At 59.2% G+C, this 27,974-nt stretch overlaps 1 protein-coding gene across 1 annotated transcript; it reads left to right on the top strand.

Moving 5' to 3' along the window:
- The first annotated feature begins 184 nt into the window (after positions 1–184).
- KCNJ10 (potassium inwardly rectifying channel subfamily J member 10) lies at positions 185–27,974 on the top strand. Its single transcript, XM_044266671.1, has 2 exons — positions 185–316; positions 24,956–27,974. The coding sequence occupies exon 2, from the start codon at positions 24,956–24,958 to the stop codon at positions 26,093–26,095; it is 1,140 nt and encodes a 379-aa protein (XP_044122606.1). The 5' UTR covers positions 185–316; the 3' UTR covers positions 26,096–27,974.

Genomic DNA, 27,974 nt, shown 5'->3' with positions numbered 1-27,974 from the left:
CTCCACGTCCCCATTGGCCCGGCCGCAGCCCCCCGCCCCCGCCCGCCGGCCCCCTCCGGGCCCCTCCATTCACACGAAGTTTGGCTGCGGCGCTGCGGAGGGAGGGGGCGGCCCGGCCCGGCCCAGCTCTGCCCCCCGGCCGGCCCGACCCCGGCCCTGGCCCCCGGACCAGCCCTTATCTGATCCCAGCTCCGGGTTTAAGAGTCCTGGCTCTGCCCGTCGCTCAGCTCCGTTCCTCACTCCTGCCCGCCCCGTCCGTCCGTCCGTCCGACCGTCCCGCTGCCCATCCGAGGGACCACTCCACCCCGGACCCAAGGTAAGCCCCCCTGGCGGTGACGGAGGAGGAGTGCTGCCCCGCCCTGGCCAACCACCTCACTCCCGGGGATGTGGGCCCCCAGCCCTTCCGTCCCTACCCTGTCTGGCTTCAGCGGCAAGAGCCTGCTCCCCAGCCTCCCACCTCAGCAACCCCAAACGGACCCTCCGGGGAAGGACTCCCCGAGAAGGAAGCTTGGCCAAAGCTGGTCACCTCCCGCGCATTAGGCTGAGGAAGGGGCTTTCTTGATGCCCTTCCTACAAGGCGGACCTGGCATCCCATCCTAGCCCTCTCAAGGAACACAGTGACCACCGCCTGCATAGGACCAGCATCCCCCACACAGGCCTCAAGACAGCGCCCCCTCTTCCCAGGATCTTCAGGTTCTCCCACTCCCGTGCCAGCCGGTCCCCCTCCCCACGCAGTGACTCTCACATAGTGACACCCATTGATCACAAGCTCACACATGGCAAGAAAGACGCCTACAGCTTGGATTCGGAAGCCCTGGCAGCCTGATGTGCCTGGGACCCCTGCCCATCCTGCCCCTTCCCTCCACTTCCCCTTGGCGGGCTCGCCTCTGGCCCCTCCTCACCTCTGGCCCCCCTCCCCCAGCTGTATCCCAGTAGGATCCCTAGGAAGAGCCCGGCAGAGCAGCTCCTGCTGGACTAGGAGGCCAGGAGATGCCCTTCCCCATCCCACCCCCCCCCCACCCCGCCACCGCCAGGAACTGACCAAGGCTACTGGTGTTAGGAGAGAGGCGAGGGTTCCAGCTTCCTGATTTGGGGGCAGAGAGCGGAGTCCTGGGACGGGTAGAATGGGTAGAAGGACAAAACCGGGACAAGGTGGGAGTCGGTCACCTGAGATTTCATTCCTATTACCAAAGCACCCCAGGGTGAGGCTGATGGGAAGTGGGGGTGGCAGAGAAGCAGGGCACAAATCTGGACCCAAAGGCTCAAAGCTTGGTTATGTTGCTTATCAATACGAATTCTTGCTGAACATTTTTTGGCTGGTCTGCCTTGCCTGGGTGTTTGACTTTTTTCCCCACTGGGACGGCTTTAGGGAGGTCCAGGCAGGAGAGAGGAGGAGACGGAAGATTTGGGGCCCTTGTGTGGGGATGGGTGTGTTTAGGGGTGCCCAGCAGGGCCTGGAGGGTGTCAAGAAATCAGCCTGAGGAGGGGCCGGCGGCCGCCCCTGAGTTGCACTGGGTTCCGTCTCCAAACTCTCTCCCTGACCTCTATGACTTTCTGAACATGTTCTCACAAGGGTGGGCACTGTCCAGTGCCCAGGGGTAGGGTCTGCTTCCTCCTCAGGGCATAGGCTGGGTCTGAGGACCCCGTGGGGAAGGAAGCAGGTGTCCTGGATCCTAGCTAGTTCTTCAGGGAGCAGGAAGTGAGGGAGGGGGAGGCACGGCGTCATGCCAGGGAGCGAGGCCAGGCCCGCTCAGCGGAGGACTAGGCATGGCCCAGGCAGCGCCAACTCCCTTCTCCCCGCCCCTCTGTCCTTTGGTGGTGGTGGCGAGGGAGGGAGAGAGGGGGTGTTGGGGGGTGATCTGGGCCAGTCCAGCCTCCCAAAGCCCTTGCCAGCCTGGGTCCTGAAAGGAGCTGCTGTTTTCTGAGCGGTGCCCCCCCAGCCGGAGCCTGAGCAGCCAACTTGTCTCAGTGGGTATCGAATGGCAATGACTCCACGGAACGGAGGGGTGGGGAGTGGCAGGGTTATGGGCCCATTCCTTCTGTGGTTCTAATGCCGAATCCTATGCCTGCCCCTACCCCGCGGGGGAAAAAGCCGAGTCTTCCCAACATCAGCCCCACTTCCAGGCTAGGGTCCCTCGCGTTTGCACGGGAGGCAGCCACAGGCACCCCCGCCTCTTCCCTGTGCCCCACTGACTGGGGCGCGGTGCCCCACCTGCACCCCCACGCACGAGCTCACCTATAGCTCCAGCTGGTTTGGCTTGGGGTGGAAGGGAAGGGCCTGGCCGGAGACCCAGTGGCCTCCTTCCCTTGTCCTCCCTAGGGACCGGAGAGGCTGGGACACTTGGATCTGGGTGGTCTCACACGACATCCTCTGGGGTCATCCTGGGGTTGGTGGGATGGGGGCTTTAGGGCCCTGGGGGTGAGTCATACAGAAATACCCGCTTTCTCAGAGGAGAAAAGGCCTCTTGGGCCTCCTAGCAGGATGCTTGGTTTCTGCACAGAATGTGGACGATAGGCTGAGCCCCCTGACATTGGTGGGGAGAGAAAGAGGCATCGGGCAATGGCGCCCCCAACTTTGCTGCCAAGGGTTATGTAGGACAGAAGGAAACATCTTCCGCTCTCCCTCCCCTTCCCGGCCTAGATTCTTCTCTTGCCTGACTGGTCAGTGCTGCCGTCCAGGCTGAGGCCAAGCTGTCCGGGACAGTGGTGAGGCCCTGGAAGGGGCAGAGAGGCCACTGAGAGGGAACCGCAGAAGGATAGCGAGCAGGCAGATTCGGACTCCGAGGGTCGGGTGCCCGGTGAAGGGTGGTCGGCGGGGGCAGCTCCAGACTTGGACTTTCCCGGGTGTGCCCCTCCCCCGTCCGTCCCACGGGCTGAGCTCAGTGATTTTCTTCCTTCATCCTGTGTTCACATACATGTTGCTGTCGTGTGCCCTGGCACAGCCCCTCTTCACCCCCTCCCCCACCAGAACCTTGAAAGGGCAAAGAGAAGGGGATTGTGGGAAAAGCTCTCCCGTGGGTGTCTGTCGGCAGAGCTGGATTTGAGGCGGTGGGCAGAAGGGAGGGGCTGGCTCTGGAATGTGGGAAGTAGGAACCTGCTGGGGTGGCCCAGAGAAGCCGGGGCTGAGAGCAGGAGCATTTCTGGCTTCTCGAGACCTAAGGTCAAAGTATCGGGCCCTTCTGCTCTCCTGCCAGGGGCAGAAGGCCCGGGAAAGGCGGGGTGCTGCCGCTGGAAGGACTTGGGTTCGACTTCGGGAAGCGCATCCCATTCAAGGAAAGAAATCGGAAATGGAGGTGGGGAAAGAGCAGGAGGCCACCTACTGGCACCGAAAGCAGACCCCCAAGCCCATCACGAAGGCTTCTAGGGGAGCTGGGACGTGCCGCTCAGCGATCGGCGCAGGGATGATGTGGCAGCTGTCAGGGGCCGGGGGACACGGCTCCGGGTGGCCCGTCCCTCTGAGGCGCTGGCCCAGGGCTCCTTCCTGCTCAGGCCCTGCCTGGGAGGCCGCGGGTAGAGCTATGAAGAGGGCAGCCGCGGAGTCAGACTTGCTGAGTTTCAGTCCCGCTTCCAGCACTTTGCCCTGAGACCCTCACCCTTACCCAGGACGGTGACAGTGCGGGGTTGAGAGTCAGACTTTGTGGAGGGCTCGGGACGGCGCTTAGGTCCTAAAAAGCGTGCTTGCTGCTGTGCTGTCCGCACTCCCTGACCCAACTCTATGGGCTCTCCCGGCTCCCTTATCCACTCCCTGGTTCTTCTGCAGACCAGCCGTCAAGGCCTGGCTTCTGTCCTTCTACCCTTCCCGAGTCTGGGAAGGCGGGAGGAGATGCCCGTCTTCGTTCCCGCAGCTGGGCCGTCACGTGGGCTGGGGCTCCTCAGCCGTGGCTCCTTCCCCTGTTTGCAGCAGGTGGATGTCCCGTCTTCAGCTGCGGCCCAGGAGGTGTGACCTCGGCTGCTGAATTCCCCTAAAACAGTCTGTTGGGCCTTTCAGAGCAACTTCTCCCTTCCAGCTTCTTGGTTGCACCGCACAGCTCCCCCATCCCGCGCGGCCCTGCCTGTTCCACAGGTGCCCGGGTCTCCCTCACTTGGGCTTGCGTGCCCGCCTGCCCGCCCCTTCCTCTGTCCGCGGTCACCTGGGTGCCCACAGCAGCCTCCCTAACCGCCTCCCTGACTCCAGCCTCTCTTTCTGCTTGGCTCCCTCCCTTTCCCCTTCCCGCCACTGGAACTGTCACCAAAAAGCACCTGTTTCGTCTTGTCCCTTTCTTACCCAGACATCCCCGTTGGTTTTCACAAGCAAACTCCAATCAAGGTCTTCAGGATACTCTGTAGAAGACTTTCCCCCTGCTGTCTTCAGACCTTGTTCTGGGGAAGGAGGAGTCCCCCGGCAGCTCTCGGGCTTCACCCCTCCTCTCCCTCTGGGCCTCACCTTCCAAGGCCCACCCCCCCATTTCCATCTCATTTCCCCAGCCTCCCTGTCCACTTGTACCCCTGCTTCTCAGCATTCTGCTTGTCCTTTGTCCCTGTGTCTGTTCCTTTGCCCAGATGCCCAGCGCAATGGGAATGTTGGGAGGGGACATCCTGTCCCCTTCATTACACGGGGGCTCCTCTGGGGTGCGGCCATGCCCCTGCAGCCCTGGACATTCCTGACCCTGTAGAGCAAAGGCCTCTCTTCCCTCCCTGGACCCCTCAGCTCTGAGGAACAGAGTGCCTCCAGCCAGCTAGATTCTAGGTAGGACACCTTCCTAGATGCTGATTCTTGGTGGGAGGACCGTGATATTAGAGGCTTATGAGTGTGGGGGTGGGGTGGGGTGTATGGATGTAAGAGCCGGTTATTCAACTTTCTAGGGAACTTCAAGAAAAGCCACTCTCTGGCAACGGGCCCATCCTGTAGAGATGGCTTCACCTGAAGATTGCAAGCAGCAGACCCCAGAAACCTCCATTTCCAATCCTTTAAGCACTGTTGGTCCAAACACAGAAACTCTTGTGGGGATCTACTGAGCCTTTCTCTTCTCGCCAGGGAGGTCTACCCCCGCCCGAGGCCAGGCTTGTCGGCAGGCATCCTGCGTGGAGAAGGGGTGAAGGTCAGAGCCCAGCCTGGTGCGGCCCCGTTGTCTTGAGCACACCTCTGGGGAAGGGGTTTGCAACCTGGCAGACCTGTGGGGACACCTCCTGGGGGCCCAGGCCCGACCTCCTAGTCACATTGTCCCTGGGACTGTTCCCGAGCCCTACCCTCCACCCTCGTCCCAAACAGGGGACCCAGGCACATACCTTCTGCCCAGGTCGAGCCCTCCCTTGTTGACCCTCCGATAAAGAAGTCATGGGCAGCTGGCAAGGAGTGGGAGTTTGTCTGGCGGAGTCTAGGTCACGGCTTCCCAAGCCCCTTCATCCCCGGACCCCCTGGTGCTCTTAAAAATGATCGCAGGCTCAAGAGATCTTTTGTTTCTGTGGGTGACACTCACTGGTACGTGAGAAATGAAAACTGAGGAGGCTTAAATATTTATTAGTTTGTTTAAAAACCGAAACCCATCACCGGTCCACCTAAGTGATGTCTTTTCAATGGAAAATAGCTATATTTTTAAAAACAAAGAAACACGAAGTTTCGTAAGAAGAGTGACGGTGTCTCGCGTTTTCACAATCTTCGGAACATGTGTCTGCACGGCGGCAGACGATGCTCCTCTCTGCTTCTGCATTCGATTTGTTGCCATGTCATGTGTCTCCGAGCTTCTGGAAAACTCCACTGAACCCTCATGAGAGAAGGGGAGCAAAGGAAGCAAGTCACATTTAGCATTGTTGTGAAGACAGTTTTGATCTCACAGAGCCTCCGAAAGGGTCTCGGGAACCCCCAGGGTCCCTGGACCACACTTTGAGAATCGCTAGTCTAGGGCAACTTCAGAAAACCGTTTCAAAGCCCCCACACCCCAGCCAGGCAGAGTGTTCTGGCTGATCGCCGTTGGCTGCCCAGGCTCCTCTGACCGTGCTCACGGGGTGGGGGACAGTACGGGGTGGCTTAGCCTGTGGGGCCGCATCCTACGCTCACTAGCTGTGTGACCTTGAGCCAAGCATCCACATCTCTGTTTTCTCCTCTATAAAATGGGCCTCTAAGAAAGCGCCCACTTTTTTAGAGATGTGGAGAATTACCAGACGTAATTCTAGAAAAGGGCTTAGTGTGGTGCTACATGACATGGGCTCTTACTCACTCCCACAGCCTTGCCCCTGAACCCCCTGGGCCCCGAAGGGGGAAGGGGCACGTGGCTGAGCGGGCTTCCTAGTCCGGGGAAGGAAAGGGACCTGTGTCGGGTCCTGGGAAGGTGAACAGGATTGCTGGCCCCAAACCCAGGAGTTCTAACTGTTAGCTCCTACGTCCCCCCAGCAGACTCATTTGGGAGCCGGGGTGGGGTGCAGAACCAAAGGACAAGGAGAAGGAAGCAAGCGAGACATTGGGGGCCAGGGCAGTGCAGAGGAAGCCCGGAGGGCAGATCACAGGCAGGACCTCGGGCCATCAGCACAACTGAGCAGTGGAGAAAGGGAGAGCGCAGGAGAGGAGGTGTGGAAGTCCAGCCCATCTCTCCTGCCTTGTGGGGGGCAGTTCTATAAAGAGGCCTCAGCCCTCTCTCCCCGGGGTTTCTATCTCAGAGCAGAGGAAATCTGGATTGGGCAACACTGCTAGTCACGGGGTGCCTCTTCCCTGCTCACTGCCCGAAGCCCCTTCCCAGGTCCCGCCTCAGCAGCCCGGGCACCTGCCGCACCCGTACCACCCCCACGCTGTCCCGCCTGCTGAGCCTTAGAGCCTGGGGGCAGCACCCAGCGCCCAGCGAGTGGAGTGGCAAGGCCACGCAGGGTACTGACGGTGTTGGGGGTGGGGATGCTGGTGTCCCCTGGGCAGGGGGAGAGAAGCCCCGAGACCCCCGACGCCCCCCACCCTGAGCACACTCCAATCTTGCCTCCTGTGGCGCTCAGATCCCACCTGCAGCCCCCAAGAGACCTGGCAGCCTTAGGTTTGGGGCCTTGCTGTCTGTTGCTCTGTTCGCCTCTCCTGCCCACAGGGTTCCCTGCCAACCATGGTAAAGCTGAGGCAAACAGTGGGTGGGCTCAGACTCTCCGCCTGTTTCTTTCCCGCCCAGCCTGGTCCCCGCAGCCCCCGGCCCCGTCCCCCATCGTTACCAGTCCCTATGGCTTTTTCCACTTGCCAGGGCCTGTGGCCCGTGGCTGGTTTGGGGACCCTGGGCTGGTCTCCCTCTGCTGTCTCCCTGGGGGAGCCCCTCTGGGCTAAGATATCTCCAGTCCCAGCCCCGCCGGCCCCTGCCTCCACAGGCAGGGCCAGCAGCCCCCCAGCTCCCTCCTCTGGGCTGTGGGACAGGGAGAGGGCCGAGGGGCTGGCTGTGCATACTAATGGCCTGCCCATTGTCAAAGCCCCTTTGTGCCGCAGAGCTCCATTGAGGCGGCTCTGGGGCGGGCACAATGGGGGCTCTGTCCCTGAGTTCCCCCAAACAGTCACCTGCTTTCAAAGCCTCCCCCCACCACCACCCCCGCCCGCCCCAGTGTCCGGAGGGCCAAGAGAGCGCGGGGGAGTGGGCCCGGGGCCAGGGGGGATGGACGGGAGGGGACCCCCCCCACTCTGGGAGCAGGCCCTGGAGATGGGCACTGGTGGGGAGAGGCCCCAGCTCCCAGGGGGTGGGGATGGGGGTGCGGTCTGTGGAGGGAGCTGGAATGCAGGTTCCGTGAGGCCAGCAGTGGGGAAGGGGTGCTCACGGCGCCCACTCCTCCGTTCCACATGCCCAGCCTGGGCCCATGGCTGCCCGCCTGGGCCCCTCCTCCACGGGGCTCATATATGCGGAGACACACAGGCACACAGTCATCTATGCAACCCCACACACGGATCCCACACGCGCGCGCCGGAGCCTGGACCCGCCGTCCTGCCACCGTCCTCCGGGGTATGCACCTGCACGGCTGCCCCCTGCCCCGCCTCGCCCCGCTCCCCTTGGCCCCCCTCCACGGGCCTCCTCCGCAGGCTTCCTGCCACCACCCCCCTTGCCCTCGCTGCCCCCTGCTGCTCCAACACAGGTTATAACAAGTTTGTGCTTGTTGTGACCTCGAGAATGTAGCCCTGGGGCGGGGAATGTCCCGCTGCCCCAGACCGGGCTGCTTACACGTTAACCATGGACACGGCCTCCTCCGCTGAACTCTTGAGCGCCGCTCCCCGCCTCCCCCCACCTCAGGGAGTTCAGTGGCCAGGACCCCAGCCCCAGAGCTGAGCCCAGCACACTGGGGGAGGGGGTGTGAGCTCTGCAGGGCCAGCACAGGCCCAGTGTGACTGTCCCTTGCACTTGTCCAATGCGCCCTGCGTCACAGCCCCTGCTGACCTGTCTTACAGAAAGGCTCTGAGAGGTGACACAGTGCATCTGAATGGCGAGGCTAGGACTGGAAGGGAGGTCTGTGGCCTCTAGGTGTGTGTTTTCTCCCGGGGTGGGTGGGGGGTTACCATCTGTCTCTCGGCTTAGCTAGGGTGCGCCTGCACGTGGAGTTTTAACAGAACCTTCCGGTTCCCACCGCCCCTGGGAATGAACTGGGGGACCGGTAGGGCAGGGAGTGGGCAGGACAACTGGCACAGGGACTTTAAGAAGGACTCTGGGTCTAGAAAGAACCTCAGAAAGTCACCTTGACCCTTTCATGGTCTCCGGGCAGGTGAGACCTCCTTTCATTTCCTACTCTCGTGCCGAGTCCACTCCTGCCGTGGATTCTGCATGGCTGGAGAGAGAAACCCCAGGACCTCCTTGAAAGCTGGGCTTTCAAGTTGGAGCTCTCTGTTGATTCCAAGTCCTTAGTGATGCCTGGCTATGACCTTCCCTGCTAATTCCCTCTGTTGGGATGTCCAAGAGTCCCCTGCTGTTCTGGTCCTGGCAGCTTTTGGAAGCCTGGAGCAGGCAGTCTAAAAAGGGAAGAGACGGAGGGCCCGGCAGGACCCCAAGATGGGGTCTCGGCAGCAGCAACTCACTTAGCTGGACGGTGCTGCCGATACTGGTTTGCTCTTCCGCAAGGGTCCCTGAACACTGATCTCTGTGTTGTTTCCCTTTCCTCAGGATTGCACAGGACCCTTCTCCTCGGCCCCTCCCCGTCTAATGCTGCCTCTCCGGCGGCCAGATTCTGCTTAAGCCGCCTCATGCGTCCGTCTTCTTCATGTGCAGCACCCCGCCCTGCCCTGGCCTTACTCTCTGGTGCATCCTTCCGCCCCGGCTGTCCCTTCACATGTCCCCTGCTGGAGAGACGGCTGCCAGAGGCCCCTCTTCAGAGACCCTCCAGGTCCCCGCAGGAGGGAGGACGGGGGCAGCCACTTCCGAATCCAGTTCTAGATTCATCTAGCATCTAGAAGTGTCCAGGTTGAGTCTTCGTGGCACCCCTGCACCATTCTTGTCTTCAAATCGGGGAGGTGGCTAGGAAGACGTGGAGGAATGGGGGAGACTCCCTCCCGGGTGAGGGGGGCCCCTTACACTCCCCTGGATGAGGGTCGGGCGAGGCTCTCTGTACACGGAACCAGTGAGGACGGAAGGAGACTGAGACCCTTCTGGAAAGGTGGCTCAGTTCCCTAAATCTGCTTTGTAAGAACAGGGTGCCCCGGGTGTCCCTCTCCCCAAAGGGTGAAGACAAGGATAGATGGCTTGGGCAGCAGTAAGTACATTTAGATGTAATTGGAAGCATTTCCCGGGATACGGTATTACCAGGCCAAGGGGAAGGATGGAAGGAGGGGAGGGCTCACCCTCCCTGAGGAGCGGGAGGGGTCCGCCTTTGGTCTCTCAGTGAACAGAGGCTGGGTGGCCTGGGAGGTGTTCCCCACGACATTCAGAGCTCCTGGGGGCCATGGGATTTCCAGCTCTCTCGAAGAACTCCCTTGGCCCTTTCTCAGCGCCCAGCAGAGAGGAGCACTGAGTCTGCCCCTCCCTCCGGAGGGGAAGAAACTTTGCAGTTTCTTCTGCCTTCCTTGGCAGCCTCGTTCTGCCGAGGGGATCCTGGGGACCTGAGGACGGGAGGGGGCTGCCCTGGGCTGTGGCTGTGGCTGGACAGGGGAAGAGCTGAAGAGCTTGGTGGGTGACGTCTGAGGTTGGCTCTACGCCAGCAGGCCCTGCAGGACCCCGGGGTCAAGAGAGGATCTTGGAGGAGGAGTCATTGTGACAAGGGGAGAGTCAGGGTTCTTCCTCTGATTCTGATGAAAACACACGGGCTGCCGGCCAGCTGTGTGGCCGTAGGGATGTCACTTGTCTTTTCCTGGCCTTGGCTTCCTCTTTGGTGAAACCAGGGATTTCACTGAGGTGACCCGAGGGCCTCCGGTCACGCGTGCCTTGTGACCCTCCGGGGGCAAGAGGGAAAGCGTGGTCTTCTCTGCAAACACACCAGGGTTCGGCCTTGGGCTCACCCTTCCTAAAGGTCGTCCTGAGCCAGTTGACTAAACTTCTGAGTCTGGTTTACACCCCATTCACACATGAGCAGTGACATTACCGACCTCTCAGGAGGACAGGGTGACGTGCTGCGGGCAAGGCCCAGCTCATTGCAAGGAGGGGGCAACCCCCACGGGGTGCGGGGGGCGCGTCTGCAGAGGCTTCCTGGAGCAAGTGGCAACTCAGCTGAGGCCTGGAAGAAGGGTAGTGGGGTGGGGGACAGAGCTTCCCAGAGGAGGCCCCACTGTTTGCCAAGAGCTGTTGGAAGGAGGAGGCATGGCCCGTCCAAGACCCGAGAGGAGCTTGGTGTGACTGGACAGAGGGCACTGGCGGGCCGGAGACAGGCCAGAGGACGCTGATGCTGGGGAGGTCAGCAGGGACGGGTTATGCCAGACTCTGTCCCAGCTGTAATTCTGGGGTTTCAGAGCGGGGTCATTAGCTCCCGCTCCCCCATATCCTCCTTTTCCGGCTTCTCCCATTCTCCCAAACTCAGCCGTCTTGCCCCTTGTCCTTTGGGCAGGAGAAGCGCTGGGCTCACCGGGGGGACTTGGTCAGTCCAGGGAGAAGCTCAAGTCCAGAGTTGTCCGACCCTGGACTGTGGAAGAGGGATCGGCCTCCCTTAGAAGACTCTGGATTTCTGGCATGGAGCTCTCCTGCTGAGCGTTGTGCTCCCGCTGCTGGCCTTGGTTTCCCCATCTGGCCCATCACTGGACAGCCTCTGGGGTGTGCGCTGGGGAGGGCTGAGGGAAGCTATGGAAACGGCAGCTCTTCACCCAGAGTGAAGGCTGATGGGGAGACCGGGTCGGTGCCCCACGGTTACAAAGTCAGAACCCCCCCTTTGAGGGGGAGCTGGGATGAGGGACTTCCAGCGATGAAGCATGTCACACACCGGGAAGGTACCCCGGGAGGAAAAGGTCACGTGGAATAGGGATCCTATGGGTTCTTTCAAGAAATACTCAGCAAAGCTCTAGTCTAGTCCTGCGGAGGACACAACGATGAACGAAATACGGGTCACGGATCAGTCCAGGAAAAAGTCTCCTGTTTGGGAAGGCGGGCATGGTCCCTCCTGCGAGGACTGGGGCGTGACCCCTCTAGGGGTGGCTCCCGAGGGTGCCTCCACTTGGGGGAGTTTCTCTTCTGCCTCCCCGCCCCTCCCTTCTCCAACGCTCCACCCCCCCCCCCAGGGCCCAGCGTCCCTCCTCACAGCTGTGAAACTTCTAAGACCACAGACTAGAACGTGTGTGGAGGCGGGGCCCTTGCCTGGGGTCTGGTCAGCACCCCGCCCCCCCGTCCTCTCTCAGGGGGGCGCCGCTGATCCCTGGGACCCAAGGAGCAGGTCCCATCAGCCTGGCCCCTGACTAGTTTCTCAGACCCTGTGGGCAGATCTGGGGGCAGCTCAGGGGCTCCCTGGCCTCCCCACGCACACCCTTGTCTCCTGGGGCCTGGCCGTCCTGGGCTGTGAGAAGCTTGCCAGCTGCTTGGAGCCACCGAGGCTGGGGACAAGCGGGGAGTCCCCGAGGATCGTGGCTCTTCAGTCTCCCTTGGCGCACACCTTCCTACCTCTCGGCGGGCTGCGGGGTTTCGGACGGCGCCTCATCCTGGGGACAACAAGGATGGGGGGCGAGGAGAGCGGGTTGGAAGCCTCTTCCCATTCTGGTGCCTACAAGTCACCGTCAGCCTAGAAGAGAAGGAAGGCGGGGCTGGTCTTGCCAAGCCCACGGCGTCCGGAGAGCGAAGGGCCGCAGGGCTGAGAGACGAAGGTTCAGGCTTAAGCGTTAACCGCCAGCGAGATTCCCGGCCCCTCCGAGCCCTGTTTCCTCTAACTGAGCAGACAGGCTGCTTCGCGGCAGAGCTGGGCGATGGTCATACCTTGTAAGGGCCTGACAGACTCCGCGCTTCATCTCGCCTGACCCCGACCGCACGGTGGAAGGCGCTGCTGCCTCCTCAGGGGAGGAGACGGACAGACTGACCGAAGCTCCCGCGGCTCGTGAGCGACACAGAGCGGATTGGCCACTCGTGGGAGAGACGACAGACGGGGACCTCGGCCGTGCCCCGGACGGGCCAAGATAACAGACGGGCTTCATCGGTTAGGCTAACCCGGTTGGAAGGAGAGCGGTTCTCTTCGTGCCACCGTGCGCAGAGACATTCAGAGGCCCCGTGAGAAAAGGCAGGGCCATGAGTGACACCTGCTAGGCGCGAGGGGCGGGGGCCGCGGTGGCCCGCAGGCTGCATGGTGACTTCCCCGGCCCATCAGATCGGGGTCTCCAAGGATCTCTGGTCCGCGTCCTTCCTCTCTGCTAACCGGGAGGTGAAATGCGGGTCTGGGCAGCCGGAGAGATGACTAAGGAGTGGTCCCGCCTTCCCCGCGCTCCCGATGGGTCTCCAAGCCGGAGGGGCTTTACGGAGGACACAGCGGAGGGACAGCAGCCCCTGGCCGGGGAGCCACAGGTGCCCCTCATGGTCACCAGCAGCCCCAGTGCAGGCCGCGGTCAAGGGCATACAGTGGCGCTCTACCCCCGGAAGGCGGTGCCCCGGGACAAGTGCCCGAGGCACAGGCTGTGACCTTGGGGGAAGAATGGGGGGGTTGGGGGGCTTGAAGCTGTCAGGAAGTTACCCCGAAGCTGGGGAACCCCCTCAAGGATTTCAGGCTGAACTGTAGGATGCAGCCGGTTGTATGAGGCCCTGGGGCAGCTGAGGGGGGGAGCCTTGGGGTGGGGGTGAGGGGTGGGGGAAGGGACACCAGGTCACTGCGGCATCTGGAGGAGGTGAAGGAGACTGGACTAAGGCAGCCTTGAGGGAGACCGAGAGACGCCCACAAAGGCAGAATGGGGGAGACCCAGCGCCCACCCGGAGGTGGGCGGGAGGGAAGCCAGGGGCAACTCTGTGAAGGGGGGACACACAGGGGAGGCTCCTTCCGGAGGCCAGAGGACAGGAACCTAAGCACACTGATGCTGGAATGCTCCAGACAGAGGGCAGAGGTGAGGAGGGAGGGCTGGAGCAGCAGGGGAAGGGAGAGGGGTGGCGAGTGTCCTGACGGGCCCAGGGGCTGCAGGCTGCTGGGGCCGCGGCCGAGGGTCGCCCAGAGCTGTGCAGACAGGGAGGTCCACTGTGCCCTTGGAGAGGCTCCCCGCGGCGCTCACTGCCCCCACGTGGCCGGGACCACGTGCAGTGGCTTCTGTGTGCCCTGGAGTCTGCGGGGAAACATGCTCTGAGGGGCTGATACTTGTTTTCACGGCTATTAAATATTTGATGGAAACATTTGATATTGCTGACAGGGGGCCCGTTTTTTCTTTTCGACCGGCAATTTCTTTCTTTTTTAGAGACAAAGTCGGGGGAGGGGCAGAGGGGAAACTCAAGCAGACACTCCACTGAGCGGGGACAGCACGGCTCAGTGTCAGGACCCAGAGATCGTGACTGGAGCCGAGACCGAGTTGGACACGCAGCCCGCTGAGCCACCCAGGAGCCCCTGAGCAGCAGTTTGGTTCAACCTTTTGGTTCAACCTTGTAGTTAAAAGGAGTGGGCTGGGGAGGGGGCAGGAGAGGAGCAGGGGAGAAGAGGCAAGGACCCAGGGCTGGGAAGCCCTGCCCCTTCGTGGCAGGGGCGTCATCTCCCGTGCAGGGCTGAGGGGCGGCTCCGGAGACCCCCTCTTCTGCTCCCCTCCCCTCCCGCCATCTGCATCCAGGACACCCCTCTGCCCCTCTGCGGGTTGCGCAGCATGGGGTCCGTCTGGAAGACCGCTTTAACCCCTCAGCGGGGATGACGCCCTCCACCAGGATCTTGGGGGAACAGTGGGGTACAGATTGCCGTGGGGAGACGCTCAGGAGCCCGGCCACGTGAGGGCTGGCTGGGGACTCGGGGCAGGGCGCCGCAGAAAGCAGGCGTCTGGAGCAGACGTCTTGGTCCTCATCCTGTTTCTGCGCCACCCGCCCAGACCCTGGGAGGTGTCCCCCAGCGTCCTTAGGAGCCTCTCCAGCAGCTCCTGTCTTACAGATAACGACAGATAATAACAGAGGACGTTGTTCACATTAATGCTGCTGCTTCCAGCTGTATCTTAGCACAAACTGACTTTTTTTGGCTCCTCGGTTGAGGCGAGGCGGGGCGGGGTGACATCTGGGGACGCTCCTTCTTCTGAGGTGAGGACCTGGAAGGGGCCAGGCCAGGAGGCTCTGGGGATGGCCGGAGCTGGGCCTGCATCCTTTGTCCTCAGCTGAACTCTGCACAGAGCTAGGCTCCTCACCCAGAATCAGGATGCTCAGTCTTGAGTGGGAGCAGGCCCGGGGGTGGGGGGTGATGACTCGGGGAGGGCGTGTGCTCTGGGGCACGGCTGGGGAGGCAGGTCCAAGAGTCAGTGCCCACCTGCGGCATGTGCCAGGAAGTCATCCCTACTCTGGCTGGGGAGAGAGGGGATCCCCGAGATCCCACGCCCCAAGCCATTCTCTGCAAGAATATGGTTTCCTTCTTGAAGGGGAACAGGAGACACCGCCTGGGGATCAGGGCAGGGGAAGGGGCAGTACTCGTGATCGGCCCACCCGGGGCACTGCCTGGACAGAGGAGAACATCTGACATGGCCCCATCTCTGTGTCCCTCCCTCTCTTGCCCGGAAAACACACAGAGGGGTCAGAAGGGCCAGACAGGGGTCACAGGCTCCCAGGAAATGCTTTGAAGGCTTTTATCCTTTCTTTTGATCAGGCTATGAGAACTTTCCAAACGTTGACACAAGGGAAGAAAAGCCTATTCTTCCCTGGGCCAGGGCCTTGGTGTCAGGCCGAGGCCAGAGGATGGGAGGGAAGGGGAAGGGGCCGGAGGGGTGGCAGACAGAGGCGACAGTGACTCAGCTGGAAAAGCAGGCCCCGGACACACACACTCTGCCCTCCTTTCCGCACCGCACGATTTGTGTGCATCTGGCTCCGTCGCTATTTGTTGATTTTCTCTGGGGCGGGACGGGAGGGAGATTAATGCATGAGGGCGTCTCGTCTGAAAAGAACCCCAAACCCAACTCCGGTCTTCTTCCAGCCTCGAGGGCTTACATAACCCGGGGCACTTTTCTTAGTGGCCTCCCTCTCCTACCCGGGCCCGTTGCGCTCTCCCCGTCTCTCCTTAACACCCGGAAGCCCAGAAATGCTTCTTTTCAGGCCCCAAAGCAGCCGATCTCCTTGGAAGCCTCCAGGGTCACTATCCAAGCTGGAATTAGTGTCTGAAGAAGAGATGATATGTTTGGGGACAGGAGGCTGAGTGGCTGTTTCCTCTCCCCGCCACGTTAGGGAGAGGGCGGGACATGGGGTCTTAAAAGTGGGAAGGGACCTTGATAATCCTCAAACACAGGCCCCCCCAAACCCACCCTGCAACTGGCCCAGAAAGGCAGAGACGAGGGAAGCTACCAGAGAAGAGACGTGTTGACGAGCATAATCGGTCACCCCGCGGACGGCCTTGTAATCTGTTCCGTTTTAATTTTTTTAAAAGATTTTATTTATTTATTTGACACAGAGAGATCACAAGTAGACAGAGAGGCAGGCAGAGAGAGAGGAGGAAGCAGGCTCCCCGCTGAGCAGAGAGCCCGATGCGGGACTTGATTCCAGGACCCTGAGATCATGACCTGAGCCGAAGGCAGCGGCTTAACCCACTGAGCCAACCAGGCGCCCCACTGTTTCGTTTTTAGATCAGGACAAGTTTTCATTCAATTCTATCACATGTTGTTTGTTTCACATGAAAATAAGATCTTCCCTCAACGTCTCTGAGGAGAATTGATATCACGGCAAAAATACGTTACCCTTAATCAGGTGACTTCGGGTCCCTCCTGGCACACTGCTTTGAGAATGGGACGAATACAACCCCCTTATGCCACAATTAAGGAAATAGTGACCTGAGGGGCTGGCTGAGACATTGCCCCAGGTCCCCGAGAGTCGGTGGCAGAGCCAAGACTCCTACCTAAGTCTCCTGCTTCCCCATCCAGCCCCCTTCCGAGCAGGTAACAGGTAACCGGTAACCTCTCAGTTCCTGGCAGGGTCTTGAAACATCCCTGAGGCCAAATCCCACACACGGTCTCCAGAATTCCCGAATGCTGCGCTCAGGCGTACCTGGCCTTGGGTTCAGGGCTGATGGGGCTCCGGAGCCCTCCCTTTGTGCACAGGCCTTCCCTGACCCACAGCAGGACGAGGTCAGCGGTTACTGGCCCAGAGGCACTGGTATGCCGCCACTGCCTGTTTCTGTCCATCCCCTCATTCACGCAGGTCCCCCCAGGGGTTGGTTCAGGACCTCCTCCAAGCCTCAACCCAGTGGACTGGTTCGCAGCGAGCGTGGGAACCCCTCCGGTCCTGGAGGAAAACACCTCTCCTTTCCGATCCCATTCCCAAACCCCTAAATCAAAAGGCTCTTTTCTGGAGGGAAGAAGGGGGAGAGCAGGAGGCTGGCGGGGGTTGGGGGGCTTACAATGTTGCCACCAATGCCGACCCTTGGGCCTGGGAGTACAGACGGAGCTCAGGAGGGCCGAGTGGGTGAGGCCGTTCGAAGGTCAGAGCTGGGATGAGACAGCACGCTCTGCCTGCATATCACCACCTTCAGAAAGCAGGATCCAGGAGCCTCAAGGACACTCCGTTCAGACGTGTGGGGAGAGAGTGGGCTCAAGGCAGGTGACAAGGACGGAGGGGGACACTCACGTTAGTAGCGGCCAGCGCCAAGTACGAGGGGGCTAGCGGGCAGCGCAGATGGAGGAGAGTTGGGAAGACAGTTGGGAGCAGAGTCCCAGAAGGAAATGGGGACAGTAGGGGTGTGCCACGCAACCCTGGGAAAGGGGACACGGGGATAGAGCAGTCACACAACAAAAGTGTCCCCGCCAGTCATGAGATGCTCTCTGGGCGTCACTGCTGCTACCATGTCCAGCCAGGCTGGCCCCGGCTCACCTCCCAGCAGGTCGAGGAGTCACCTTCTCTGGCGGCTGAGCGTGGAATTGGCTCAGGGAAGGCAAAGTCACTGTAGTATTAGCCTGAAGCTCTAGGACAGAGGACCCTGGAGTCGGGCCAAAAGGTGCTCATCTGGGCTCTGTGGCCTGCAGGTTGTGTCGTGTGGGCTCCCTGACCCCAGGCTCCTCAGGAACTGTGAAGGCAGAAACTCTTATGGACTCATTCCCTCAATGAACAGCTTAGTGCTGGGGGAGGGGGGGTCTGGCACCTCCAGCTCCTCCCATTTCCCTGAGCCCTTAGGAAGGGGAAACACTCTGCAGCCAAAGAAGAGAAATCACTGGCCAGAGCCCATGGGGGGAGCCAAGCCCCCGCCCCTCATCCCTGCAGGAGCCAGTGGCACCCCTCCCGCACTGTGACTGCTCCCCTGATCCGGGGACCCAGCCTTTAGACACAGGAGGCTGGCCGCAAAGCAGAGGTGTTGGGGGATGGGAGCGCACCACCATGTTGTCCCAGTTTGTCCTATCAAGGGTCTTGGGCTTTTAACACTTCAGCCGAAACGAAAGGCTCCTGGTCCCTGGCTGGCTCTGGATTTTCTCAGTTTTACAGCTTCTGCTCCTACCGCTCCCTTCCCTTCCCTGGAAGCGCCTTCTCTCTGACCCCCAGGCCCCAGGCTCCCCGTGTCTCAGTCTTGCCTGACCTTCAGGCCCCGTCTCAACGGCACCTCTCTCCGTCAAGTCTTTCTCGAGAGAGACAGCCAGGTACGGAGGGAAACCTCAGCCTCTGACTGTTCGTTACTGCCCTTGTTTCCTGTTCTGAATGGGGATAATACCACTCGCATGGGGTCATTCCCTTGAGCTAAATGTCACCTTCCCCTTTGCAGATTCCCCGAGGACCTCCTGGGCTTGGTCTAGGGTGCTTACCACTTCCTGCCTGTGTTAGGGTTGGCTCCCTTACTGGCTTGGGACAGGCCAGAATCTGCATCTAATTCATCTCCCCAACTCCAGGGTCTTGTTTCGAATCCGGCACCCAGGAGATGCTAGAGAAAGGGTCGTGTACGTGCGTGATCCCCCAGCGGGGTCTGCGTGCGTTCTCCTACGGCGGCAGCAGCACCGCGGACCAGGACAGCTCTGCTGGTTTGTGCGTCGCTCAGTGATGATGACTAGTTTTGGGGGTTTCCACGTTCAGGAAAAAGGAAAAACAATGGGAAAAGCCAAGAGAAGACACAAACAAGAAGGAAGGACAAGAGGGCTTCAGAGGAGAGGCTCTGGACCAGAGCAAAGTGCTGTCTGTGCAGGATGCGAGCTCCCACGCTGGCGGGGGGGCAGTCTGTTCCCAGTTCTCTCCCTTCTGCTCATTCGTTCACTCCCGAGATACTTCTGGAGCACCTGCTCTGTGTCGTGGGCCATGAAAATGCATTATGTCTGAATCCTTCGTTCAATAAGCATATTTATAGTAGAAAAGAGGTAGCCTGCTGGATGGGTGTCCCATAAAACACACAGATGGTGACGTGTGCGTGTGTGTGTGTGTGTATGTGTGTAGACTCAGAAGAGGGAGGTGTTACTTAAGGCTGTGGGGATCCCAGGCTTCATGGCAGAAGGGGTCATTTGAACCGGGCTCTGAAGGCCATCTCGGGTACGTAGGGACAAGGACAGAGGGGAGGCCAGGGAGGGAGAGGAGCGTGAACACATGCGTGCGTGGTGCAGGGAGCAGCCGCTTTGCCCAAGGCTCACCACAGGAGAGAAGAGGTGGGGAATGAGGCTGGAAGCAGATCCGGAAGGGCCCTCTAGGCCTGGTCCTTGACCGATGGTGCAGGGACACTAGCATGTTCTGGGCCAGGGAAGGCCCCGGACGGTGACAGCACGGACGGCTGGAAGGTGGAGGACCTGAGCATGGGGCCAGTCTTCACCGGGGTCACACCCCCCTCCCAGCCTCGGCGTCCTCAGTCAGGAAACAAGGAGGCTCCTCTGAACACCTCGTAGGCACTGAAGCCGGAGAAAGGCCCGTGGGGTCGTGACATGAGGCGTGGCGGCCGCAGTGTCGCAGGGATTTGAGGAGGGAAAGATAGGGCAGGAGGGGAGTGGAGGCTGGCGCGGTGATTCCAGTGAAACGGGCGGAAGACCTGAAGTCAGGCCAGGAGAGGAAGAGGCGCGAGGGGCAGACCCCCAGCCCCCAGCTCAGACACACGCTGACAGTGGACACGAGGAAGGAGAGTCTGGTGGCCCCAGGAGTCTGAGCACCGGAACTCCCAGGCCGACGGCACCGTTAACACTTTAGGAGACCAGAGGGGCAGAAGGGGAAGGAGGATCTGTTCACACGCGGGAATGAAGGCAGTGAAATCAGTCCCCAGGACTCCTTTCAGGAGAGCTGCTGCAGAGAACACAGATTCAGGGTCGCTTCCTGCTCCTCCGGCCCGACTGGTGCCTCCTCCAAGGCCCCGGGGAGGGGGTCGGAGCATCCCTTCCAGCCACTTACACTGGCTTGGTCCACCCAATGCCCACGGCCATTTTCGAGCTCATTCTCTCTCTCCATCCTTTGCTGACCCAGAGGAGAACCTGGACTGATGCCTTGGGGACCTGCTTTCTCCCGCCTTTTGAAGGGAATGTTTGTAACCGGCTTAGCGGGACCGCAGGGAGCCTGTGTCCCTCCCGCTGTGCCGTGGCTCCCCCTGGAGGTCTCCAGAAGCTCTGCGTCCCCATCTCCCGTGCCTCGGTCCAGATCCGCCTCCCGCTGTTCCTGCACACCCTGTCTCTAGTAACAAATGTCCCCGACACTGGGAAAACAGGTGGAAGTCCCAGTCCGCGGTGTTAGGTGAGAACTCAGTGGTCACACGCGATGGGGAATGCACCACTGGAAAGCACTCTGGTGTTCTGAAGTGGGAACGTGTGTAAGAGCGGGATCCTAAACGCTCGCTGCGGGGAGGCCAGGGAGACGGAGCACACCCACTATTTCTTGGATGGTCAGGAAAGGGTTCGAAGCGGGCAACCGACACTTGAGTTCGGAAGGATAAGCAGGAGGTCGGCAGGTCGGCAGGGAGCAGTGTGAGAGCAGGTCCAAAGAGGACGACACGGCAGGTCCTCGGCAGAGCTGGGCTCCAGAGGCGTGGCGAAGAGCGGAGGGAGCAAAGCCAACGGGAAGCCAGAGACCAGACCAAAGGCTTTTGCACGTTATCCTAAAGGCAGTTGGGAGCCGTGGACCAAGTGAATCACGAGAGACCCCTCGTGGGGTAAGGCTCTGATGAACGCGCTCGTTCTGGAGCATTAACGACTCATGCGCTCTCAGGTGCCTCCGGGTCAGGCACAAAGCAGGAGGCGGGAGCCCTGTGTTCTGAGGACGCATGCCGGACACCACTGTGGGTACGCCTGGCCTTTGTGTTACAAAAAAAATCCTTAGTACAGTTCTTGGAGCACGGAGGGGACGTCTCTCCGTTTCTGTCTTTTCACCTGCTGGGGGCCGGCTTTGTCACCCGAAGTCTTCAGACACTGTCCCTGGCCTGCGGCTGGAACGGTTTTGGGGGAAACGGCACCCTCTAGAGGAAGGCGCAGGTGTGCTGGGGGCACTGGAGGCCTTTTCCAGAGCTGGGTCCTGCTCCCTTCCCCAGAGCGGGAGCCAGGGCCGGGCCAGTGCAGGAGGCGGGGTGGGGGGGGCGGTGAGGAGGGTGGGAGCAGATTGGCGGATTGTTTACCCGCTTCCTACTCCGGCCCCCTCGGAGAACAAAGCTGCCTGGCTGTGGGAGGTGGCCCAACGGCTGGGAGCAGCTGGAGGAGGCCGGGAGAAGGCTGGCAGCAGCAGGCACGCAGCTGGAGGCGGCAATCACAGCAGCCCTCGCCAGCAGCCCAGATCTCCAGCGCCATGAATCTGAAAGCTCCAGGCTCTGTCCTCTGCGGCCCAGCTGTGGTCCTCTCCCTACGGGGCACCACGGAGGCACTTCTCGAGACCCTGGGACCCATGGTGGTGCACCTGGGGGGTCCCAGAAACAGTTGCTGTAATTAAAACGTTCGGGGGCGCCTGGCTGGCTCCATCCCGGGAGCGTGCAACCCTTGATCTCAGGGTTGTGAATTCAGGCCCACGTTGGGTGTGGAGCCTACTTTAAAAAAAATTTAAAAAAGGTTTGGACCAAGAGACAGAAGACCGATTCTGGTTCCACCTCTACCACTAATCTCAGAGCCGATTCTAACGATTCGTACTTAGTTCATGGTGTGAGGGTCAAATTACATGTTTTAAGAACTGTGACGTGATATATAACCCCAGACTACTGTTTTGGGGATGAGAAGCAAGCCTTCCCTTGGGCCCCAAGAACCTCCATTCCTCAGGACAGGTGGAATCTTTCCTCAGCACCAAAAGAGCTGGGACTTTGGGGACAGATCCCCTGAAGGTCGCTGCGGGAAGGGCGGAGACGGCAGACGCAGAGTGGGTGGGCATCCGATCCTCCAAGACTGCGGGTGAGGGGGACCGTCCTTCACCTCCGTCGGTCTACGGAATTTTGGCAAAGTGCTTGCCCATCCTGCCCGTGAACCCCTCCAGGGACAGAGCACTGCCTACTTCTAGAGAAGCTCTGCATGTCCTGATTGTCACGTTGTTCTTTGTCATATCAGTCTGGAATCTTTCCTCCTGTGGTGTAAGCTCATTGGTGGTTTCTCTTAGATCTCAAAGACCAAGTCCAAACCCTTGTTCACGGGACAGCACTTCAAACCAAATTCTCGCACACAGCCACTCATACCCCTCAGATCGCCTCTCCTCCCAACTAACTTCCCCGTTTCCTTTAGCCGTTTCTTGCAAGATCTGGTTTTGATTGTCCTTTGAGACTCAAAATAGCTGGTACAGGATAAGCAGATCTGAGCACGATCAACAGCCTCCTTATTCTGCATAACTGAATTCGCCCAAAGTAGCTTGAAATAGCATTGCCTTTTTGGCAACCAAAATGCATCACATCTTTCTAATCCAGAATTGCTCAGGTAAGTTTTAGACCCCAGTACATACACATACACATACACATACACATACGCAATAATTATCTTTTTTGTTAAAGCTCCTCTGGCTCCGTTTGGATCCTAATTCTGCCCAGACCTTGCATTTGTGATCCAGCCCTGCTCTGTGTCACCCACGTGATTGACGGCCATGTGTTCTGGAGTTTCGAATAAAGTAATGTTGCAGACACTGAATGGGGTAAGGCCAGAGATAAAGCTCTCTGGTACATCACTAGAAAATAGAAAATGATCCACTCACTAGTACCACTGATTTTTGTATGTTTCAGGCCCCAGGATCAGAGTAGCTATTCTTTTTTCTTGGTCTTAGCCCCAAGGACATAAGAGATCTTGTCAAAAACCTTGCATGGAAACACTTTCTCTATTGCTTTCTCTGACTTGTTCATGTAGTAACCTTGTCCAGGAAGGCAGTTAGGTTCCTTGATGGGACTTGTTCTGGGTAACACCCCTTGCTGGGTCCTACTGCCCTTCCCCCAACCTGCCCAAATACTTGCAATTTTTTTTTTAAAGGTTTATTTATTTGCGAGAGAGAGAGAGGGAGAAAGAGATCGTCAAGCGACTCCCTGCTGAATGTGGAGGCCAGTCTCTCGACCCTGAGATCAAGACCTGATCCGAAATCAGGAGTCAGGCGCTTAGCCGACTAAGCCAGCCAGGCACCCCCAAGTACTCGCAGTCTTAATGCTCTGTTCTAGAAACTTGCCTAGGGTCAACATCTTACCTGTTTGTCTGCAGTTTATAAAATGTATCTTGTTTTTCTTTTTGGATATTAAAATTAGGTTCACTCATCCGCAACGTTCCAGCACTTTCTCTGTCCATTAATAGTTCATCCAATCTCTCAGAGGTTTCACATTTTTTCCAGTTTGTGGATCAAATGCGAAGGCGGACTAATCGGTAAACTTTAAAATGGTATAGAGAGGGGGGCGCCTGGGTAGCTCAGTGGGTTAAGCCTCTGCCTTCGGCTCAGGTCATGGTTCCAGGGTCCTGGGAGCCCATGTCGGGCTCTCTGCTTGGCGGGGAGCCTGCTTCCTCCCCTCTCTCTGCCTGCCTCTTTCCTACTTGTGATCTCTGTCAAATAAATAAATAAAACCTTTAAAAAAATGGTATAGAGATGCAGGTGCTGTGCATTTTTTTAAAAAATATTACTACTACTACTGAGTTTTGAATTGGGCTTTCCTTGGGCTCTAAACACCAAATGTTCCCCTTTGCTCCCAAGTAGCTAAGGGTATTGGGAAGTGGACAACATCCAGGTCTGGCCGAGTGGTCTCAGTCCGACAAAAGTTCCAGGTGGGCGGAGGCTGGCCGAACAGGCTCCTGGTTACCTCTGAGCATTCCAGGACTCTCGTCCGTTGCCAGTCGCCGGTGTAGGGTCTGCTTGGATCGGTGTTTATATGCGCCCAGATACTTTCGTGTTCCAGGTGTCAGGTCGGTCGTGGGGAAGACGGGGTAAGGGAGCAGTGTGAGGGATAAGATGCAATGGTTCCGATTTTTTTGGAACAGAGAATGTGATGAGCCTCTTTGTTCTCCAAGCCCCTGAGATCACCCTCCTCCTTCCCAGAAGGTCTGGCCTCCAGAGCCAGAATCCAAGGGTTCCAGTGATTGAAATCCTTTCTCTGCTGGAAAAGCTCAAGTTACTCCTTGGGCAGGGGTGCCGGCCCCTTGTAGGAAGCGAGCTGTCTCCCTTCTCAGAGCCTCCCCCCCTTTCTTCTCTCAGGACAAACAGCAATCCTGAATTGGAGCGCGTGCTAACTGATACACACGAACTTTCCTACTTCACCCCATCAAGGCGACTTTCCTGGTGACCCGGCAGTCCCCGAGTCCCCGGGGACACGTCCCTGCGCCCGCACCGTCAGGAGGCCTCGCTGTGTGGTTCTCCTCCATGGCTCAGTTGTTTTTGCTGGGGTCCCCTATGTGCTCTTCCCAGAGCCACCAACCCAGACCGAGCCCCCGCCGTGATGCAAATAGATGATAGTGATGGTGACGGTAGAGAGATAAGAATAATCGCCATCAGACATGGTGAAATGGACTGGGGGCTCAGAGGACATCTCCAGGGGTAGAAGGATGGGCGGTTTCTGCTGTTTCCTGAGCCAGATGAGTATCTTGGTGTCACCAGTGAGTACGGACTCGGGGCTGGGAGAAAAGTGAGTAAATGAAGGGATTGTGTGTTTTAAGGGGGGGTTGGCCTGGAATGACTTCAACAGGATAGTCTTTCTTGCTCTGCCATTCATGAGGAAGGGGAGGGACCCTATTTCAGGATGAGAGGGCATCACGGAGCTGGCCTTGCGGGGACTAGAGACCGGTAGAGCCCTCTCTTCTTGGCCCACCTTCAAGGTACTGTGAGCTTATTACGACCCCGTCTTTTCTGCGTCTCCCAAGAACCGCAAGGATCAGACTGCATTGCGAGTACTTGCTCACTGAACGAGTCTCGCTCACTGGGCTGTGGGCTCTTGGGGAGCAAGGACAATGTCATTCTTGTTGACCCACCAGTGTCTTGCATGGTGCTTGGCATTCAGCAGGTGCTCATAAATCTTGGCTCCTGGTAAGAACCAGTCAGCGGCACCAAACGAATGTGACTTCCTCCTTCGCTTTTGGGGGTGGCCAGGAGTCGGCTGGGTTTCTGCTGTAACCTGCGTTATGCTGTCTTGCTCCCTCCAGATGACGTCAGTCGCCAAGGTGTATTACAGTCAGACCACGCAGACGGAGAGCCGGCCCCTCGTGGGCCCGGTGGTCCGACGGCGCCGAGTCCTGACCAAGGACGGCCGCAGCAATGTGAGGATGGAGCACATCGCCGACAAGCGCTTCCTCTACCTCAAGGACCTGTGGACCACGTTCATCGACATGCAGTGGCGGTACAAGCTGCTGCTCTTCTCGGCGACCTTCGCGGGCACCTGGTTCCTCTTTGGCGTGGTGTGGTACCTGGTCGCGGTGGCCCACGGGGACCTGCTGGAGCTGGGCCCCCCCGCCAACCACACGCCCTGCGTGGTCCAGGTGCACACGCTCACCGGGGCCTTCCTGTTCTCCCTCGAATCGCAGACCACCATCGGCTACGGCTTCCGCTACATCAGCGAGGAGTGTCCGCTGGCCATCGTGCTCCTGATCGCGCAGCTGGTGCTCACCACCATCCTGGAGATCTTCATCACGGGCACCTTCCTGGCCAAGATCGCCCGGCCCAAGAAGCGGGCGGAGACCATCCGGTTCAGCCAGCACGCCGTGGTCGCCGCGCACGACGGGAAGCCCTGCCTCATGATCCGCGTCGCCAACATGCGCAAGAGCCTCCTCATCGGCTGCCAGGTGACGGGCAAACTGCTGCAGACCCACCAGACCAAAGAGGGTGAGAACATCCGGCTCAACCAGGTCAACGTGACCTTCCAGGTGGACACCGCCTCCGACAGCCCGTTCCTCATTCTGCCGCTGACGTTCTACCACGTGGTGGATGAGAGCAGTCCCCTGAAGGACCTGCCCCTTCGCAGCGGCGAGGGCGACTTCGAGCTGGTGCTGATTCTCAGCGGGACGGTGGAGTCCACCAGCGCCACCTGCCAGGTGCGCACCTCCTACCTGCCCGAGGAGATCCTCTGGGGCTACGAGTTCACACCCGCCATCTCGCTGTCAGCCAGCGGCAAGTACATAGCGGACTTCAGCCTTTTTGACCAAGTAGTGAAAGTGGCCCCTCCCAGTGGCCTCCGCGACAGCACCACACGCTACGGAGACCCGGAGAAGCTCAAGTTGGAGGAGTCGCTGCGGGAGCAAGCGGAGAAGGAGGGCAGCGCCCTTAGCGTGCGCATCAGCAACGTCTGATGGCCTGGTTTCCCAGCTCCCCATCCCTCTGGTCTCTCCGCTGTTGGCATCCTGGGTGAGGGCTGTCACCCGAGCTCACCGGAGAGTCCCAGAAGCACCCATCCTCCACTCCCTCTGCTTTAACCTGATGGCCTGCGGCTAGGCGAGGCCAACTGGAGTCCGAGCTTTCCTTCCATCGTCCCCTTCACCTCCCCCACTCCCGCCCGACGCACAACTCCCTGACGACAGGATGGGGGAAGGAGAGGGAAGATTAGGCTGAAGTGGCTTGAATGCCTCAGCCATGCTTGGAGACTCACATTCGGAGGGCCGTTCCAGTTGGATGGACAGACTCCCCCCACTTCCCGCCACCGCCACCGCCCAGTTTGGTGGCTTGAGGCTGGAACCCCCACCCGCCTCTAATTTGCCACCCAGCTGGTTCCCTAAGGCAAGACTCTGATAGTCCTTTCGGGGTCTGTGCCCTTAGAAATATCGGAATCTGGAATTCATTTATCCTGGGTTCGCTACCAAGCCCTGTTGAGAGAAGTCAGGGTTTTTCATAGGGTGGTTCATTTCTGCTGGCAAATTTGGACAATAATGTGGAGCCCTGGTCACCAGTTTTCCTCTGTCCATTCTCTCAAGTGGACCCTCTCTTCCAATACCCAGTTCTTTCATAGCCGCCTCTGCTCCCAGAGAACTGAGGCTGACCCAGGAAACCTGAACCGGTCACACCGCACCTGCACCCATCCCGGAATCTGAACTCTCGTTGTGGAGGGACTAATGCAGAACTCTTGTCCAAGACCTTGACCCTACTCCGCACACAGCCCTGGATTTGTTTCCCTGTGACCTGTGGATGGGATGAGCCTTGCCAGTATGTTCCCAGGTCCCACAGAAAGGTCTGGAAATGATGTTCCAGATACTTAGAGGGCCCAGATTCCCTAGGAAAGTGACATCAACCCCACCATGCAGGAGGAGTAAATTCTCAGATTTCCAGACTGCTGTATGGAGCCTCTGGGAGTTAGGGCTTTATTAGGGCTTGGAGCAGGGCAGAACTCTGTGGCCGGCAGACACCATCCCCCAATCACTCCTGCCTGTGGCCCTCTGACAATGTCAGCTATCTTATTAGGCAATGCTGGGAGGGAAGGAGACCATGCCTCCTGATCAAATAACCAGGGTCTCCCTTAGCCATTCCCGAGACTTGGGCTGAAGTGGGCACCAGCCCCATCTCCACTCTCCTCTGCCACAAAGCCACCTTCAGGGGAGTTAAAGGGCACACTTTAGGAGACCAAGCTGTTCCTTGTTCCCTGCTGGGGGCTGTGGGAAAGGCCAAGAAGGGCAAACGGGCCCCAGAACTTTCTCTAAATCCCCAAAAGTTTCTCCCCAAATCCCAAGAGTGCCTCCTGGTCTCATTTAGGTACAAGGAACTGTCCCCCTTGCCCCCATGGTGGCCGGGCATAGAGTCCCCTGCACGAGTCAAGTGGCAGCTTGTTCGGGAGGACCCGGGTCAGTTGTTACAAGCTACACACTCCCCCAGAATGTGCGCGTGCGTCTGTGTGCAGAGCTTTACAGAGAAACCTCACGGTTCTGAGGCTGGACCCACGGTCACCACAGGATCCGCGTAAGACCCTCTTACGTGCATCTTTCCTCGAACTTGGCTAACCACGACTTGAAAATTGAAGACCCTGCATTCTTCACGGACCGCAAACCCCATCAACAGTCCCCGGCTCTCAAGAAAACCAGAACCAGAAAAACTTGAAAATCTGACACAGAAGAACGGAAGGCAAAGAGCCAGTTTCTAGGCTCTCAGCTTTATTCAATGTCAGACTTACCTTCTTCCCACGTGCAAGGGCCCAGAGTACTGGACTGTGGGTGTGTGTGCGCGTGCGCGCCTTCTCACTCAACA

This window comes from Neovison vison, chromosome 10 (genome assembly GCF_020171115.1).
Source record: "Neovison vison isolate M4711 chromosome 10, ASM_NN_V1, whole genome shotgun sequence".
NCBI classification, from domain to species: Eukaryota; Metazoa; Chordata; class Mammalia; order Carnivora; family Mustelidae; genus Neogale; species Neogale vison.
Note: the sequence above shows the minus strand (reverse complement) of the source record. Positions and strands in the feature narration are given on the sequence as shown.